This window comes from Budorcas taxicolor, chromosome 15, assembly GCF_023091745.1.
Source record: "Budorcas taxicolor isolate Tak-1 chromosome 15, Takin1.1, whole genome shotgun sequence".
In the NCBI taxonomy this organism is placed as follows: domain Eukaryota; kingdom Metazoa; phylum Chordata; class Mammalia; order Artiodactyla; family Bovidae; genus Budorcas; species Budorcas taxicolor.
In genome coordinates this window covers 23,388,801-23,404,766 of record NC_068924.1, presented here as the reverse complement: position 1 = coordinate 23,404,766, position 15,966 = coordinate 23,388,801, and the positions used below count along the sequence as shown (strand labels likewise).

The 15,966-nt window shown below is 53.7% G+C and overlaps 1 protein-coding gene across 1 annotated transcript; it reads right to left on the bottom strand.

The window, feature by feature from the left end:
* Positions 1-252: 252 nt before the first annotated feature.
* ANKK1 (ankyrin repeat and kinase domain containing 1) lies at positions 253-15,422 on the bottom strand. The gene is given in 16 exon segments (XM_052653024.1): positions 253-869; positions 872-961; positions 964-1,160; positions 1,162-1,447; positions 1,450-1,548; positions 3,190-3,242; positions 3,487-3,598; positions 4,722-4,835; positions 5,422-5,492; positions 5,739-5,890; positions 7,464-7,681; positions 7,684-7,745; positions 13,463-13,538; positions 13,541-13,705; positions 14,654-14,783; positions 15,357-15,422. Coding segments are annotated over 16 exon segments (2,508 nt in total).
* Between the last annotated feature and the right edge of the window lie 544 nt (positions 15,423-15,966).

The following is a 15,966-nucleotide window of genomic DNA, read 5'->3' as shown; positions in this document are numbered from 1 at the left end:
GAGTCTGGGTGCAGCGAGGAGCAGGCTGAGAGTCTGCTCGAGATACACATGGAGGAGGGGCTGAAAGGAGGTCTCCAGCCAGGGGCCCCTTCCGCAGCTACAATCTCCCTGCCCCTCCACCACCCAGGGGACCAGGTTCCTGTCTCCTCTCAAGATCAAAGGGGCAGGTGGCAAGCACAGGGAAGGGGCCTTGCCAGAAGCCCAGGTTCACTTCCAGCAGCCTCTACTCCTTACAGGAAAGGAGACCCTGGTCTAAATTTCCATCTGGGCTCCCGGCTCAGCTCTGCCCAGAATGGCCAGTGAGGGCTCCCTGCCCTCTGGGAAGGCGACAATGTCCTGCTTCTGGCTCTGGAGGGCCAGCTGCAGGGGTGTGCAACCAACCCCTTCCTGGATGTCGAGCTGGGTGCCAGCCTTGACCGGCACTTTGAGGATGGCCATGTTTCCCTTCAGGGCGGCCAGATGGGCGGGGGTCCAGCCCACCTTATTGCAGGCATGGACATCTGCACGGTGCTCCAGGAGGTGGGTGATGCTCAGGAAGGTCCCCCTCTGGACTGCTAGGTGAAGGGGTGTCCAGCCTGACTGCTCGGCTGCATTGCAGTCAGCCCCACATTTCAGCAGGGTGGACACCACCACCTCCGCCTTGTGGTGGGCAGCCAGGTGCAGGGGGATCCAGTTCATGCCTCCAGGAGCCCCCACGTCTGCCTGGCTCTCAGCCAGCAGGTGGATGATCTCCAGGTGGCCCTTGTAGGCTGCTAGATGCGGGGGTGTCCAGCCCTGCTGGGTCGGCAGCTCCAGGATGGCCCCATACCTGAGCAGCATCTTGCAGATAAGGTACTTGCCCCTGGCACCCGCAGCGGGCAGTGGGCTGTGCTCTGGTCGAGGGCATCAGGGGCCGCCCCACTTTCTAACAGATGTTGGGTGGCCCTCACTTTGCTTCTCTCCACTGTGAGGTGCAGTGGCCTCTTAGGTTTCTCTGCCGAGCATCCAACTCCACCCCCTGGGCTGTCGGCAGCTTGACCAGGCTGATGTGGCCAAAGTAGGCGGCCACGTGGAGAGGGGTCTTGCCCTCAGCCTCTTGCAGGTTGGGGTCAGCTTGATGGGAGACCAGAAGCCAGGCCACATTCTCAGGGTTGTTCTGTGCAGCCAGGTGGAGTGGGTCTACCCCTCGTGCTCCTGGGCATCACGCAGGTCTCTTGGTCCAGGAGCAGATGGGCAGAGTGGTCGTCCCCATTCTGGGCTGCAAAGCGCAAGGGGGCCCAGCTGTCCTCATCTGCCAGGTGGGCGTCGGCGCTGTGCTCCAGGAGCGGGGTGCAGAAGTCGTCCTGCTGGTCCTGGGCAGCGATAAGGAGGGGCGTGTAGCCGCAGGCTGTCTGGCGGTCCGCGTCCACCTCGTGGGCCAGCAGCAGCCTCACCCCCTCCAGGAGGCCCCAGGCCACCAGGAAGTGGAGGGGGTGACCTTGTTCTCATAGATGTACACCTGCTCATCGCTAGGGACCAGGCTCTCACTGTCTGAGAGACGTAGGACCCGCTTCAAATAGTCTCCTGAGTCTGCTGGGAGGAAGACGAGATTGAGAAAAGGACCTCTGACTTTGTCCAGGGGTCACCTCAGCCATCCCCCTATCTCCTGGAAGTACCATCCAGGAACAGAGTTTCCTGGATGGGTGAGTGGGGGTCCTTTCCCTAGGTCCTGGATCTCTGCTCAGGCTCCACTGCCCTTGACAGCAGCTGAGTCTGGAAGTTCTTACTATAAGGATGAAGCGAAAAGAGGCCAGTCCAGAAGTAAACCCTGACTCCACCCCTTAGCACCACGTGCTCTCTGCCTCTTTGAGCCTGGGGGTCCTGATCCCTCAGGAGGACACAAGCAATGTCCACCTTGTGCTACTACCGTGAAGACAAATCCTGTAGGTATGAACTTCTGGAGAAGTGCCTGGCACAAAGTAAATAGATGCAAATTGAAGATAAATTTGCGGTGGCACTCTGTGATGTGAATTCTTCCCTAGGCACTCAGGGACCCATTTCTTCCTGATTTACCCAGTGGTGTATTAGAATTAAAAGCAACAATTTCCAAAACGAAAAAAAAATAAAACAAAAAAAACCCACAAACAAAATCACTGCTCAGACCAAACCACAAGAGATTCTGAGTCAATTATTCTAGGGTGGCTCAGACATCAGGTACTCTTTCATTCCCTCAAAAAATTCCATTATGGCACCAGAATTGAAAACGGATGTTCCCTTTTCCCAGGCCAGGGATGGAGGAGTCCAGCCTCAAAAGAACACAGTCCTGAAGGGGAAGCAGAGCCAGGCCCCCCAGGGGCACGGGCATTTCTGGAACTCAGGGCCAGGTGCCCAGAGAAGGAACACAGACTCCAGGCCTGAGAGGAGGGTAGGCCAGGGAAGATGGCAGAGGATATGGTTTGAGTCCCCTTTCTTCTCCGCTGTGTGTTCTGGGGTTCCAGCTGAGACCTGTCTGGACTCACCGCTGTCTGTTCAGTTCAGTCACTCAGTCACATCCTACTCTTTGCGACCCCATGGACCACAGCATGCCAGGCCTCCCTGTCCATCACCAACTCCTGGAGTTCATCCAAACCCATGTCCGTTGAGTCGGTGATGCCATCCAGCCATCTCATCCTCTGTTGTCCTCTTCTTTTCCTGCCCTCAATCTTTCCCAGCATCAGGGTCTTTTCAAATGAGTCAGCTCTTTGCATCAGGTGGCCAAAGTATTGGAGTCTCAGCTTCAGCATCAGTCCTTCCAATGAACACTCAGGACTGATCTCCTTTAGGATGGGCTGGTTGGATCTCCTTGCAGTCCAATGGACTCTCAAGAGTCTGTTAGCTCCTGGCAGATCTCACAGACCCGGGGAACCGGAAGACAGGGGGCAGGTCAGATGAGAGCCGGGCGGTTCTGGTCCATGTCGGCCTCGCCTCCTCCCTTCGCCTCTGAGGACTCTCCTCCCACCCTGAGCCAGGAGACCCCTCCTCTCTCATGCCCACCACCAGCTGTGTCTAGGGGAAGACCCTGAGCTGGGGACGCCCTGCCCAAGAAAGAGTGGCCCAGGGCCTCGGCTGCCCCCTGGGCCACAGGGAAGGCAGGGTAGTGGCCCTGTGGGTTCAGCCCAGAGCCCCGGCACTAGCTCACGGCTGGTTCCCAGGTGAAGAGGGTAAGGACAGCGGAGCAGGGATGATGCTGACGGGCAGGGCGGGAAAACAGGGGAGAGCCGCGGGCGCCCTCTGCAGGCCGGGCCCTGTGTAACCCCACATGCGTCAGGGAGGGCACATCCTTTTCAGGGGTTCTGGGCCACGGCCACCACCAGCCCTCAGAGCACCCTCGAGCAAATTAGGAAAAGGTATCCCTGAGTGACTGTGCGGCTTGGCCAGCAGAGTATGCGCTGAGTCTGGTCCCCATCTGCCCCTCAGCCTGGCGGCCTCACACATGCGTGCATCCTCAGTGCCCGCCAGAGACGAGGCCCCGCCCGCACACGCACGCACCTCCCCGGGCTGGCCGCCGCGCAGGACACTTTCCCGGCCAAGGCCTCCCTCTCACGGTGGGCCACCGGACTCTGGAACAGCGAAAGCAGCATGTCTGTCTCCGCTATGGTATCTGCTAAGAAGCAGTAGTGTCGTGTAGTGTTAGGCGCTCAGTCGTGTCCGACTCTTTGCAACCCCATGGACTGGAGCCGGCCGGGCTCCTCTGTCCATGGGATTCTCCAGGCAAGAATACTGGAGTGGGCTGCCATTTCCTTCTTCAGAGGATCTTCCGAACCCAGGGATCGAACCCGGGTCTTCTGCATTGCAGGCAGATTGTTTACTATCTGAGCTACGGGCAAGTCCCCAAGCAACAAAGACACAGCAAAAGAGGCCACAGGTTGGCCTGCAGTTCTTCCCCGTTTTAAATGTTTTTCCCTCTACCATGTCCCTGTACTTCCTCCCAAAACCCAGCCCCGGGCTTAGGGGCACCCACACATGAGCATCAGGAAGCAGGCAAGCTGGGACCCTGCCTTGGAGGGGTGTGTGTGTGTGTGCGCGCACACCCGAGCATTGCTTCAGTCATGTCTAACTCTTTGAGACCCCATGGACTGTAGCCCACCAGGATCCTCTGTCCATGGGATTCTCCAGGCACAAATATTGGAGTGGGTTGCCATGTCCTCCTCCAGGAGATCTTCCTGGCCCAGGGATCAAACCCACGTCTCGTATGTCTCCTGCATTGCCACGCAAGTTCTTTACCACTAATGCCCCCTGGGAAGTCCTTTGAGGGTAGACCTTTCCCATAAAACACAAGGGCAAGACTAGATAATCTCTAAGATGCTCACACTTACACACAAGTGTGCATTTACACCATCCTTAGAGGAGTGGATGATTGCAACATCCATCCATGCCTGTGAGCTTATGGTCTGGGAACATGTTAAATGACACTGCAGCCTGAGAAGACCCAGGCCAACTGGGGACTCAGAAGCAGCAGAGCCAGGCCCACTTAGCTTCTGGCAGTGAGGGGTTTCTAATTTACCTCCCACACAGTACACATTAAGCCAAAGAGACCAGCTCACAGTCCTCAGCTGCCCCTGGCCTCTCTGAAGGCCACCACCACACTATGGAGCAGACTCTGCCCTACTGCCATGCAGGGCTCTCCCTGCGAGTCTTGGGAGTGGCCTGGGGCTTCGGTCATCTCTCCTGGCCCGTGGGCACCCCAGCTCTCCTGTCCTCGTCTAGGTCAGTCTGGTGAGAACCTGGAAAGCAGGGCCTCTTCTTGGGCTCCTGGTCCCAGCAGCGCCTCATCAGGTCCACCATCTGCTGGGACTCATCTGAGACAGGCTGCAGGGAGGGCCGCCTGCCTGTGGCCACTTGGTGATGATGGTCATGACGTTGAAGCATGTGAGAGGAGGCCCAGACTGTGTGGGTGAGGGAAGGCAGGGGCAGAGGGGCTGGGCGGGAGGTTGGGGCTCTGCCCATGCACACAGCAGGGGCTCCATAAATGCACAGTGAGTTAATACCTAGATTGCAGGCTGACTTGAGGCTTAGATTTGAGCAGCCGGGTCTCTGGATCAGCTCCAGACCCTCCCAGGCCAAGACTGGCCGTGGCCCCTCACTGTGCGCCTTTGCTGTCCAAAGGCAGCCGGACTGACTGGCAGGCCTAGTTATAGCCTTTGATTTTGCACTTTGCTGGATTATCCAAGTTCCCTGACAGTCTGTTTACCTGACACCGTGGCAGGGCTGGGGTGGGAGAGACAGGAAAGAATATTTTGAAGCAAAGGAATCAGAGGCAGAAAGCATAGTCTGGGCTGAAGTTTGCCCTTTCTTTCACTGACGTGTGAGCTCTAGAAACAGGGGAAGGAAGGTGGGAGGGTGAGGTCCCCAACATAAACCTGCTCCTGCCCCGCCCCCACCAACCCCCAGCCTCCCGCAGTCCCTTCCAGGTCCCCATGTGACGGCGCCACTGCCACCTGCTACCTGGATACGGCTTCTTCTGAGTGAGGATCTCCCAGATCACGATCCCGAAGCTGCAGGCAGGGCATGTGTGCCCCAAGTGACTTCTTCGGCTATCCAGCCAGAGGGGCCCCATGGACCACAAAATCCCAGGCAAAGCCTCTCTGGCCGGCGTCCTGCTGCACCCCTCCTCCTCCCATATGGGCGGGGCGGGGCCAGACGTCACCCCTGTCCTGCCCTCTGCACCTCGGGGTCCAGGCAGTGTGGTGACAACAAGCTACTTGCTGGGTATGTGGCCTGGAGCCCCGCCTCCCGCTCACCTGTACATGTCGTATTTGGGCCCTGGGCCCTTGTTACTCTCCAGAAACATCTCAGGGGGGCTGTAGCTGAGGGTGCCCTGCAGAGCTGACCTCTTGATGCACTGCATCCGGGTCGACTGCTCCATCCTCTTGGACAGGCCAAAGTCTGAAACCTGGAAGGAAGCCCAGGGTGGGGATGGGAGGGCAATACAGTCTTGCCTCCAGAAAGCTGCCTGAGTTCCTCATCCCTCCCGCCTTCCTCATTTCCAGTGTTGTGTCGCCACTGAGAGCACAGGCTCTCTCCCATAGCTGCCATGGACGACAGGATGACCTCGGACAAGTTACCTTCTCAGAACCTTCCTTTCCTCATCTAGAAAGTGGGACTAATACCAGAACTTAACTCGTAGTGCTATTATGAGCACTAGACAAGGAAATATACAAAAAGCACGTAGAACAGTGCCTGGTGCACAGTAAGTACTTGGTAGGTGTGTGGCCATTACCCAAAGGACCCATGGATAAAGTTGCTGCCTTTGGTGAGCTTCTGTTCATCCCACTTCCAGGGGCCCTGAAGCATTGACACCATATATATTTATCCCACACTCTGCTTCCATCCATTGACTCATTCATATACCAATTGCCAATTCACTGAATTCCAACTAGGCTGGGTATTGAGAATCAGGCAGCAGATAAGAAAGATGAAACTGGGACTTCCCTAGTGGTCCAGTGGTTGAAAATCCACCTTCCAATGCAGGGGACATGAACTTAATCTCTGGTTGGGGAACCAAGATCCCACATGCTGTGGGGAAACTAAGCCCACGAGCTGCAGCTACTGAGCCTGTGTGCTCTAGCGGTCCACAGTGAGAAGCCCGCATGGCACAACGAAAGAAAGCCTCCACGGGCCACAACAAAAGAAAGCCCCCGCGGGCCACAACGAAAGAAAGCCCCCACGGGCCACAATGAAAGACAGCCCCCATGGGCCACAACGAAAGAAAGCCCCCACGGGCCACAACGAAAGAAAGCCCCCATGGGCCACAACAAACAGCCCACAAACCACAATGAAGACACAATGTGGCCAAAAAAACCAATTTCTTCTATGAAAGATGAACCCCCGCCCCCGACACCCATTACTCTCCTAAGTGGTTATTCAAATAGGAAATAGAGGTACTAATGAAACAGTTTCATAAATGACTATATGCTTACAGTTGGGGTTAGCAATGTGAAGAGACACAGTGAGGCTGTATAACAGAGGCATGTGGGAGTGGATCAAGGAAAACTTCCCTGAGGAGGTGTTATTTAAGCTGAGAGCTGAAAGATGAGTAGGCCTTTGCTAGACAAGGAGGGACTGGGGGAACACTGTTCTTGACAGTGGAAATAGAATATGCAAAAGTTCCAGGGCAGAAAGGAAAGCGTAAAATGTCTTAGGAACTGAAAAAAATAAAAAAAGGTCATCATGACCCTCTCACTTACACACATCCTTACTTGGATCAAAGAATGGGGTAGAGATGATTCTGTCCACATTAGAAATGGAAGACTGAGGCCCAAAGAGAGTTATTGCAGGCATCCTGATACGCAGTTTCATGCACCAAATTTCACTATGCATCCATCTGCTTTAGGTGTGATCCCTGCCTTTAGTATTTGTCCATGAAGGGAGCTGCTTAGAACTCTTTGACAGGCCAACCAGGCAGTAGATAATCCAGCTTAAGTGGAGAAGACTCTGGAGTGACAGGGGACAGATGGGGTCCTCACCTTGACATGCAGGCAGCTGTCCAGGAGGATGTTGCCTGGCTTGAGGTCCAGATGGAGCAGCGGTGGCTTAATGCTGTGGAGGAAGTTCATGGCCAGGCTGGTCTCGTGGATGGTGCAGACCTTGAGCTGCCAGCCGAGGCTGTGAGTGGGAAGCATCTTCTCCAGGGAGCCGTTGGCCATGAACTCCATCACAACACCCAGGGGCTGCCTGCAAACACAATGTGCTGAAACTTGATCTTCTCCATTTGGGCTGCTTCTTCAATGAGGCAATTCACATCAGAGCTATGGAGAAAGGGGAGTGAAAGATGGAAGCTGGTGACCCTTTACAAGAGGAACTGGCAGGACACACAAACTAGGCTTGGTGCCAGGCTGCACAGACCCAGAGACCCCCTTGGGAGCTTGTGAGGTGGTGGAGGAGGAAAGAGAGATACGAAAGGATGCTCCGATTAGGGTCCAGCAACAAAACAGGAAGCGAAGGAGTCTGTGAATTTAGAAGTCAGCCCATTCTACAGAAGCGGCCACAAAAAGCCTGCTGTTTATTCTGGCTACCTATGTATGTCTATCTCCCACAGGAGACCATGAGCCCATGGAGGACCAAACATGCCTCCTGCTTCTGTTTTAAAAGATTTATCGAGGTACCCGCTCACACCAATCCGAACGACCATCATTAAAATGTGTACAAATAGCAAGTGCTGGAGAGGATGTGGAAAAAAGAGAATCCTCCTACACTATGGGTGGGAATGTAAATTGGTGCAGCCACTGTGGAAAGCAGTATGGAGGTTCCTCAAAAAGCTAAAAACTACCAAACAATCCAGCAATCCCACTCCTGAGCATATATTTAGACAAAACCATAACTCAGATACATGCACCCCTATGTTCATATCAGCACTATCCACAATAGGCAAGATACGGAAGCAACGTAAATATCCATCAACAGATGAGTAGATAAAGACGATGTGGTGTGTGTACACAGTGGAATGCTACTCGGCCATAAACGTGGGATAAAGCCGTTTGCAGCAACACGGATGCAGCTAGAGATTATCTCACCAACTGAAGTGAGAAAGACAAATGCACATGATATCACTTATATGTGGAACCTAAAATATGATGCAAATGAACTTATCCATGACACAGAAACAGAATCATGGACATGGTTAACAGACCAGTGGTTTCCAAGGGGAAGGGGGTTCATCGAGGGATGGAGTGGAAGGCTGGGTTAGCAGATGTAAGCTTTTATATATCAAAAGGATAGAGAATAAGGTCCTACTGTATAGCACAGACAACTATATTCAGTCTCCTATGATAAATCATAATGGAAAAGAATATTTAGAAAAAGCATGTGTGTGTGTGTATATATATATGAGTCACTTCGCTGTATAGCAGAAATTAACACAACCTTGTAAATTAACTATACTTCAATAAAAATATGGACGAATATCATTTATTGCCTTTTTGATTGTGAAAGAAATATATATATATGTATATATATGCACACACACATACCTTGTAGAACATCAAGGGATTAGGAAAGAAAATTAGGGAATTCCCTGTCGGTCCCATGGTTAGCGCTCAGCACGTTCACCGTGGGACCGAGGTTCAATCCCTGATTGGGGAACTAAGATCCCACAAGCCACATGGCATGCCCCCCTCCCCCTACCAATTAAATCATCAGTAACCCAACCTTTTAGAGTTGGCCTCTGTTAATAATTTACCATATTCTTTTACAATTCATTGCAAGAAGCCTCTCTCCTCCCTCCCTGTCCCTCTTTCCTCCCCCACTCTCCCTTGCCATCACAGAGTGTGGGCTGTTTCTGACCTGCTTTTCCCTGTCGGGGTAGCGTGAGCATGTTCTGAATCATTATTCTCCAGAAGCGAGCTCTGTAATGGCTGTATGGGATTCCATTTTGGAGATGAACTATAATTATTCCTTGTACTCGTCACAGCACACAGCCATGCATAGCACAAGGCATCTTTGCTGAATTGAAGTCAAGACTGAAGGGAAAGCCTTACAGAAGAAGCATGTGCGAAACCTTTCGCTCTTTTCACTGTCCATGCCCACAGAACAGCAAATATGCAAATTGTTATAGATTGTTCGGGGATGGTGGGGATGAAGATTAAGGAGAAATGACACTTTTAAAAAAAGCAAAGTATTTGCAAAGCTGCGCTGGCATTGCAGTCAGAGGCTGCTGGAAATGTGTTCATAGGGCCTCCCTGGGAAGCCAGCCAGAGCGCCTCACCCTCCCACCCCACCCCCCGCAACTGGACAGGTTGGCCGGTCCAGGTTTAGGTCTTATTGTCTTCTCTACTATTCCAGAGAGCTCCCCGCTCCTCCCCCAACAACCTCTGCAATGTAGTTTTAAAATCTGTCTCCTCTTGTCCTTTAGAGATCGTAAGAACTGAGAAGACATCCATCATGAAGTGGACAAAACATGGGATCTGGGGCCGCATCGCCTTGCTTTCCAATCCCAATTTCATCTCTGTATGATCTTGAGCAAGCAGACTCTCCAGGCCTGTCTGTTAACTGTAAAATGGGAACAGTAGGGACGTGCACAACTCCCCTTGACACCTAGACTGCTTGAAAGTGTTTGCGACACCTACTGTCTCTCTCTTTTCCTCGTCTCCCCCACCCTTTCATCTGGTTTCTGGTCCTACTATCTCACTGATCAGTTATTACTATAGCCTACAGGCAATTTTCTGTTCTTGGCGTGGGATTGGTCCTTCCCGAACAGGCAGGCTCCTGTTCTGTTACTTGATCACTAGACCTAGTCCCAGTGTCTCCAGGCAACCTCAGCATCTCCAGCTGGGTATTCACACTTAAAGTGTCTAAAACTGAACTCCCAGTTCTCTCTTCAAACCCACTCCCCGCTCAGCCTTCTCCATCTCAGTGAATGGGCTCCATCCCTCTAGTCTTCAAAGATCTTGATTTTCCTGGACTCCTCTCTTCGTCTCCTTCCAACAAGCTGCTCCTTGGCACATCCCATCAGTGCTACCTTCAAAATACAGCGAGAATCTGGGGGAAGGGGGAAGGAATTAATTGGGAGTTTAGGACTGACACATACACAGTGCATGTTTGCATGCTAATTTGCTTCATTTGTGTCCAACTCTTTGTGACCCCATGGATGGTAACCCGCCAGGCTCCTCTGTCCATGGGATTCTCCAGGCAAGAACACTGGAGAGGGTTGCTGTGCCCTCCTCCAGGGGATCTTCTCGACCCAAGGACCAAACCTGTGTCTCTTACGTCTCCTGCATTGGCAGGCAAGTTCTTTACCATTAGTGCCACCTGGGAAGCCCCATATACACACTGCTGCTGCTGCTGCTAAGTCGCTTCAGTTGTGTCCGACTCTGTGCGACCCCATAAATGACAGCCCACCAGGCTCCCCCGTCCCTGGGATTCTCCAGGTAAGAACAGAGGAGTGGGTTGCCATTTCCTTCTCCAATGCATGAGAGTGGAAAGTGAAAAGTGAAAGTGAAGTCGCTCAGTCATGTCCAACTCTTAGCGACCCCATGGACTGCAGCCCACCCAGCTCCTCCATCCATGGGATTTTCCAGGCAAGAGTACTGGAGTTGGGGTGCCATTGCCTTCTCCACATATACACACTGCTGCATTTAAAATAGTGGGCTTCCCAGGTGGAGATAGTGATTAAGAACACTCCTGTCAATACAGGAGACCTAAAAGATGAAGGTTTGATCCCTGGGTCAGGAGGATCCCCTTGGAGGAGTGCATGGCTACTCACACCAGTATTCTTGCCTGGAGAATCTTGCATGGACAGGGGAGCCTGCGGGCTACGGTCCATAAGGTCGCATAGAGTCAGACATGACTGAAGCGACTTAGCACACACAACGCACACACATTTAAAATAGATAACCAAAATACCCAAACATAAAACAGAGGCAATATTGTAACAAATTCTATAAAGATTTTTAAAATGGTCCAAATCCAAAAAAATTAAAAAAAAAAGAAAACCAAGGAAGACCTATTGTATAGCTCAGGGAACTCTGCTTGATATTCATATCTGCAATAATCTAAATGGGAAAAGAATTTGAAAAAGAAAAGATATATGTAGGTGTATAAGTGAAACACGTAAAACTAACATGAAGCTAACGCAACACTGTTAATCAACTATGTGTGTGCTGTGTGTTTAGTTGTTCAACCGTGTCTGACTCTTTGTGACCCTGTAGACTGTAGCCCACCAGGCTCCTCTGTCCATGGGATTCTCCAGGCAAAAATACTGGAGTGGGTTGCCATGTCCTCCTTCAGCAATAAAACCTTACCCTGCTTTAAGTTTTCATGAGTTCAGTATAAGCTGGACTGCTCAAATGGACTTGGTAGTTTGTTTTTTAAAGGTATCTGGGTACAAACCCTAGGATATCGACCCACGCAAAGAGCAGAAGAGTTCCTGTGACATTCCGCTTATCAATTTGTTATAAGCGTGATAACAAATGTATAAGCAAAAACAAAATTATAAGCATTGTTGGATTTTCATGTAGGGCTCCTGCTTTGGCAGGTGGATTCTTTACCACTGCGTCACCATGGAAGCATATCTGTTGCATTCATCATCATATTCATTATATCTTAGGGTCCAGCACAGCACCTGGCACATAATAGGTGAGCAATAAACATTCATCAAGAGGACAAGTGAATGAAAAGAGGGAAGGAGGATCCAGTGAAGTCATACTCATAAAACTCCTAGGAGAGCACTCGACAGGTGGCAGGTGCTAATTACTGTCAATAAATCTGTTAGTCCTTTGGGACTGGGAAGGGACTTGAGATGGGGGTTACTGTCAACGCCCATGAGTAGTCTTATCAGTGCCATCTGTTTCCTCTTGCTCTTTGCTTCAAAGGCTGTAAATGATCTGGGCAGATTCTAGAATAATCTGACTCTACTCCCAAGCCAGGATGTTGAGCGAGTTAGATCAGTGAGTCTGGGACTGTCTCATTTTGCCCTTTTTCATTAAGCAGGAAGGGGTCTGGGAACTAGGAAGGAACTTGGCTGTGTGGGATGGGAGGCTGTGTCTTGGGAGCTTGCTTAGTGACCATAGAGAATGTCCAGAAAAGATGCCACACTGTCCCCCACACCCCCAAGGACCTCCAGTTGGTATCCCAGGAGCCTTGGGAGGAGGACATGGTGATCATCTCAGACTTCACATCCCAAAGTGTCTCCTCCACGGCTGCACCAGGGGCCAGTGCACAGCCAAGTACTGGCCAGTCTGGTAGGAATGGGACTGGAGCTGCATCTCAGCGGGAAGGCAGAGATGGGTGGAAGCACTGCGGGAGAGGTAGAACCAGGGAAAAGGAGGCCTGCCAGGGAGAGGCGACAGCATGTATCATGGGACTTGGGAGGAGCCAGAGACTGTAGCATGTCAGGCTTGGGCAGCTGGCGGAGCCAGTGCGAGAGCTGGCAGATGAGTGGGCTGGGCAGGTTCTCAGGCCAGTAAGCTGGCAGCCTCCACCTTCCAAGCCCCCTCCAGCCTGCTATGGCTGGTCTGGGGCCACGCCAGAGGGGATAAGGCACTTCCCCCCAGATCACGGAGCAGCACTGAGCCAAGTGCCACAGCTCCTCAGCAAGCCCAGCCCCGCCTGCCTGCCCTGTGGGTTCAGGGGTGGGTAGGAGGGCTGCAGAGGGCCACCCAGAGCCGACACCCCCAGGGAAGGTGAGGCTGGAAAACAGGAGGCCAGACCCGATCAGGAGGTCGGATTGAACAAAGGCATCTTGCCGGTAGTTCCTGCTCACTTTTGACCTCCGTGGATTTCAACAAACAGGTCTGGGTCCCACAGACAGAGTCGAGCGTATTAAAGAGACGACGGAAAGAGGCAGGCTGTGCCTGGGGGAGGTCAGGCCACTGCACAGAGTTTCCAGAGGCGGAGAGGACCATGCTCAGTCTCAGACCGGCTGCCTGGTCCTCGCTCCCGGGCCTCAGTTTCCCCTCCCGTAAAGGAACTGAAAGAGCTCGGCGAAAGGAGCGGGGTGGGGCGGGCAGGCAGGCGGGGGCCTGGGGGCGTCGGGCGGGAGGACGGGGAGCTCTCGAGGGCGCACTCGGTCCGCCAGCGCTGCTGCGGCGCCTGGGACAGCCGGCGAAGCCGCCGCTCGCCCCTCGGCGCCGGTCGGCCTCGAAACCGTCGCGGGTGAAGGCGGGGAGGCCGCCCGGCCGCCGCTCCACGCGCGCGGCCACGGCGTCGGCGCGGCCCGGGCTCTTGGCGCCCCGCGCGCTCCGGGCCGGGCTGCTCCCTGCGCCGCGGGCCCCTGAGGGGGGCGCTGGGCAGGCGGCGGCCCTCCCTCCTTCTCCCTCTGGAGTGAGGAGACACCGGCCCTGCGCTGTGAGGGCTGAGGAAACCCAGCCGAGCCCTGAGGCACCCCGGCAGCGATGGCGGCCCAGTCAAGGAAGGGGGCTCCCTCCCCACGCAGCATCCTCCCCGCGCAGCACCCTGAGAGGCCCTGGCCCGCCCCGGCATCCCGCCCTCAAACACGTCCTCAGTCTCGGCCTGTGGTGTTTTTTTCCCCCCTCAGCTCGAGCCTGGGCAGGGGCTGCAAGAGGAAGGCATCCTGATGTTGGAAGCGCGAGTCTGGGCTGGACCAGTCGGTCTTCTTTGGTGTAGACCTAACTCTGTGCGCAAGTTGATTCATTTCTTTATGCAACTCATATATGTCCTGAAAGAAAGAAAGAAGATGAAGTCGCTCAGCCATGTCCTACTCTTTGCGACCCCATGGACTGTAGCCTACGAGGCTCCTCCTTCCATGGGATTTTCCAGGCAAGAGTACTGGAGTGGGGTGCCATTGCCTTCTCCAGGGGATCTTCCCAACCCAGGGATCGAACCCGGGTCTCCCGCATTGCAGGCCCACGCTTTACCGTCTGAGCTTATATGTCCTGAGGGTTTATAAGAAGTTCGGGGCTGTGCTGGTGGTCTCCACTGTAGAGTGTGTGGACCTGGAACCCACCCCTCCATAACAGATACGGTGTAAAAAAGTTGTAACGGAGATTTTCTGGTCTGAATCTGTTGGCCTGACTGAGTTAATGCTTCCTTTGTTATTGTTTACTTTTTGTTAGGCAGTCTCTGCATGCAAAAGTTCACCCAAAGGGGGCAGGACCCTTGGGGTGAGGGACTGGACCTCTGTCGCAGGGAGCTCCCTTTCCTGGCATGACTTTTGGCCCCCAATCTCAGAGGGATGAGCGCCGGGGCTGGGATTGCTCACCCGGGGAGGTGAATTCTTTGGTCCAGTTCTGGGGGTGGCTTGTTGCTGGGGTGTGGGTGGGGGTCAGAGGTGAGGCTCGGGGAGCATGTCGAGCATACTGGGGTCCCCGTCTTCTGGGAGGAGGGGCAACCTGGGAGCGGAGGACTGCAGAGCAGTGTGGGGCTGTGGAGGAACCAGGCCAAGGGCTCAGTGCAGAGACTTGGGGCAGGAAGGGGAGAAATGCACCTGCAGAGGCCAACGCGGCTGCTGGGGGGAGGGGAAGCCATCCTGGTGGGGAGTCAGCCAAGGGCAGGGCCAGGGGCTGGCCCAGGGAAGCACATCTGGGTGGACTCCCCTTCCTTTCTCCTAACTCCCTACTTCCTTCCTCCTTCCCTGCATCCACCGTGGGAGGTCCCTTGGTCCCTCTGGGGATAAAGTGAGGATACAGGATACCTGGTGCTGAGTCTGGAGTAGGGGTGGGGGGTGCCTCTAGGTCTTCGGTCCATGGACTTGCCCTCTCACCTGTGAGACCCCGAGAGCAGGGAAATTTATAAGTGCTTAAACAGGTGGCTCTCCCAAGGCTAGTCCAGGGCAGGTAGTGCTAAAGGAACCGTCACAGGGCAGTGCAGGGTAGGTCACTTCTCACCTGCAACCGGGCAGGTGAGCCAGAGTCCAGAGGGAACCTCCCAGAGTGACCATCCTCAAGTCTGAGGAGCCCACCTACCTCAGGAGGACATGCCTTGCCTTTGAGCCAATCCTTGACTCCTTCCAGACTCCTGGGGAACAGCATGGGCGTGATAGGTGAGTAGGGACCCCAGGCTGGAGCTGGGGCATTTGCTCTTCCCATAACAATTGACCTGCCCGTTCCACCCAGGGTGAATTCTGGTGGGCAGAGTGGAGAACTGAAGGTTGGCCGGGAGACCATGCCACTACTGAGCCTTAACTTTGTCCCAGGATCAGTAGCTCTTTCACCTACTGTGCATACTTGATATATATGATCTTGTTTAAATCCACAACAACATTATGAGGTTTAATATCTCTCTATTTGTGAGGGATGAGAAGACTAGGCTTAAAGACAGTAAATAGTGAATGGCCACATAGCTAGTCAGTGGGAGCTGAGATTCAATCCTGGGTCTGTTGGGTCCCTGTGGAAAGGGCTGGGCATAACAGAGCCTTTAAAAGATATGGCAGGAAAGGGGGAATGGGTGTCATGCTCTCTGGAAGAGGGTGGAAGTGATGGAAACTGCTTCTAGAACAGGAGAAGCACCCTAATTATAATGTCAGAGGGAGGCCCTGGCTTGCTTTGGCTGGAGTGAGACAGCACAATGGAACAT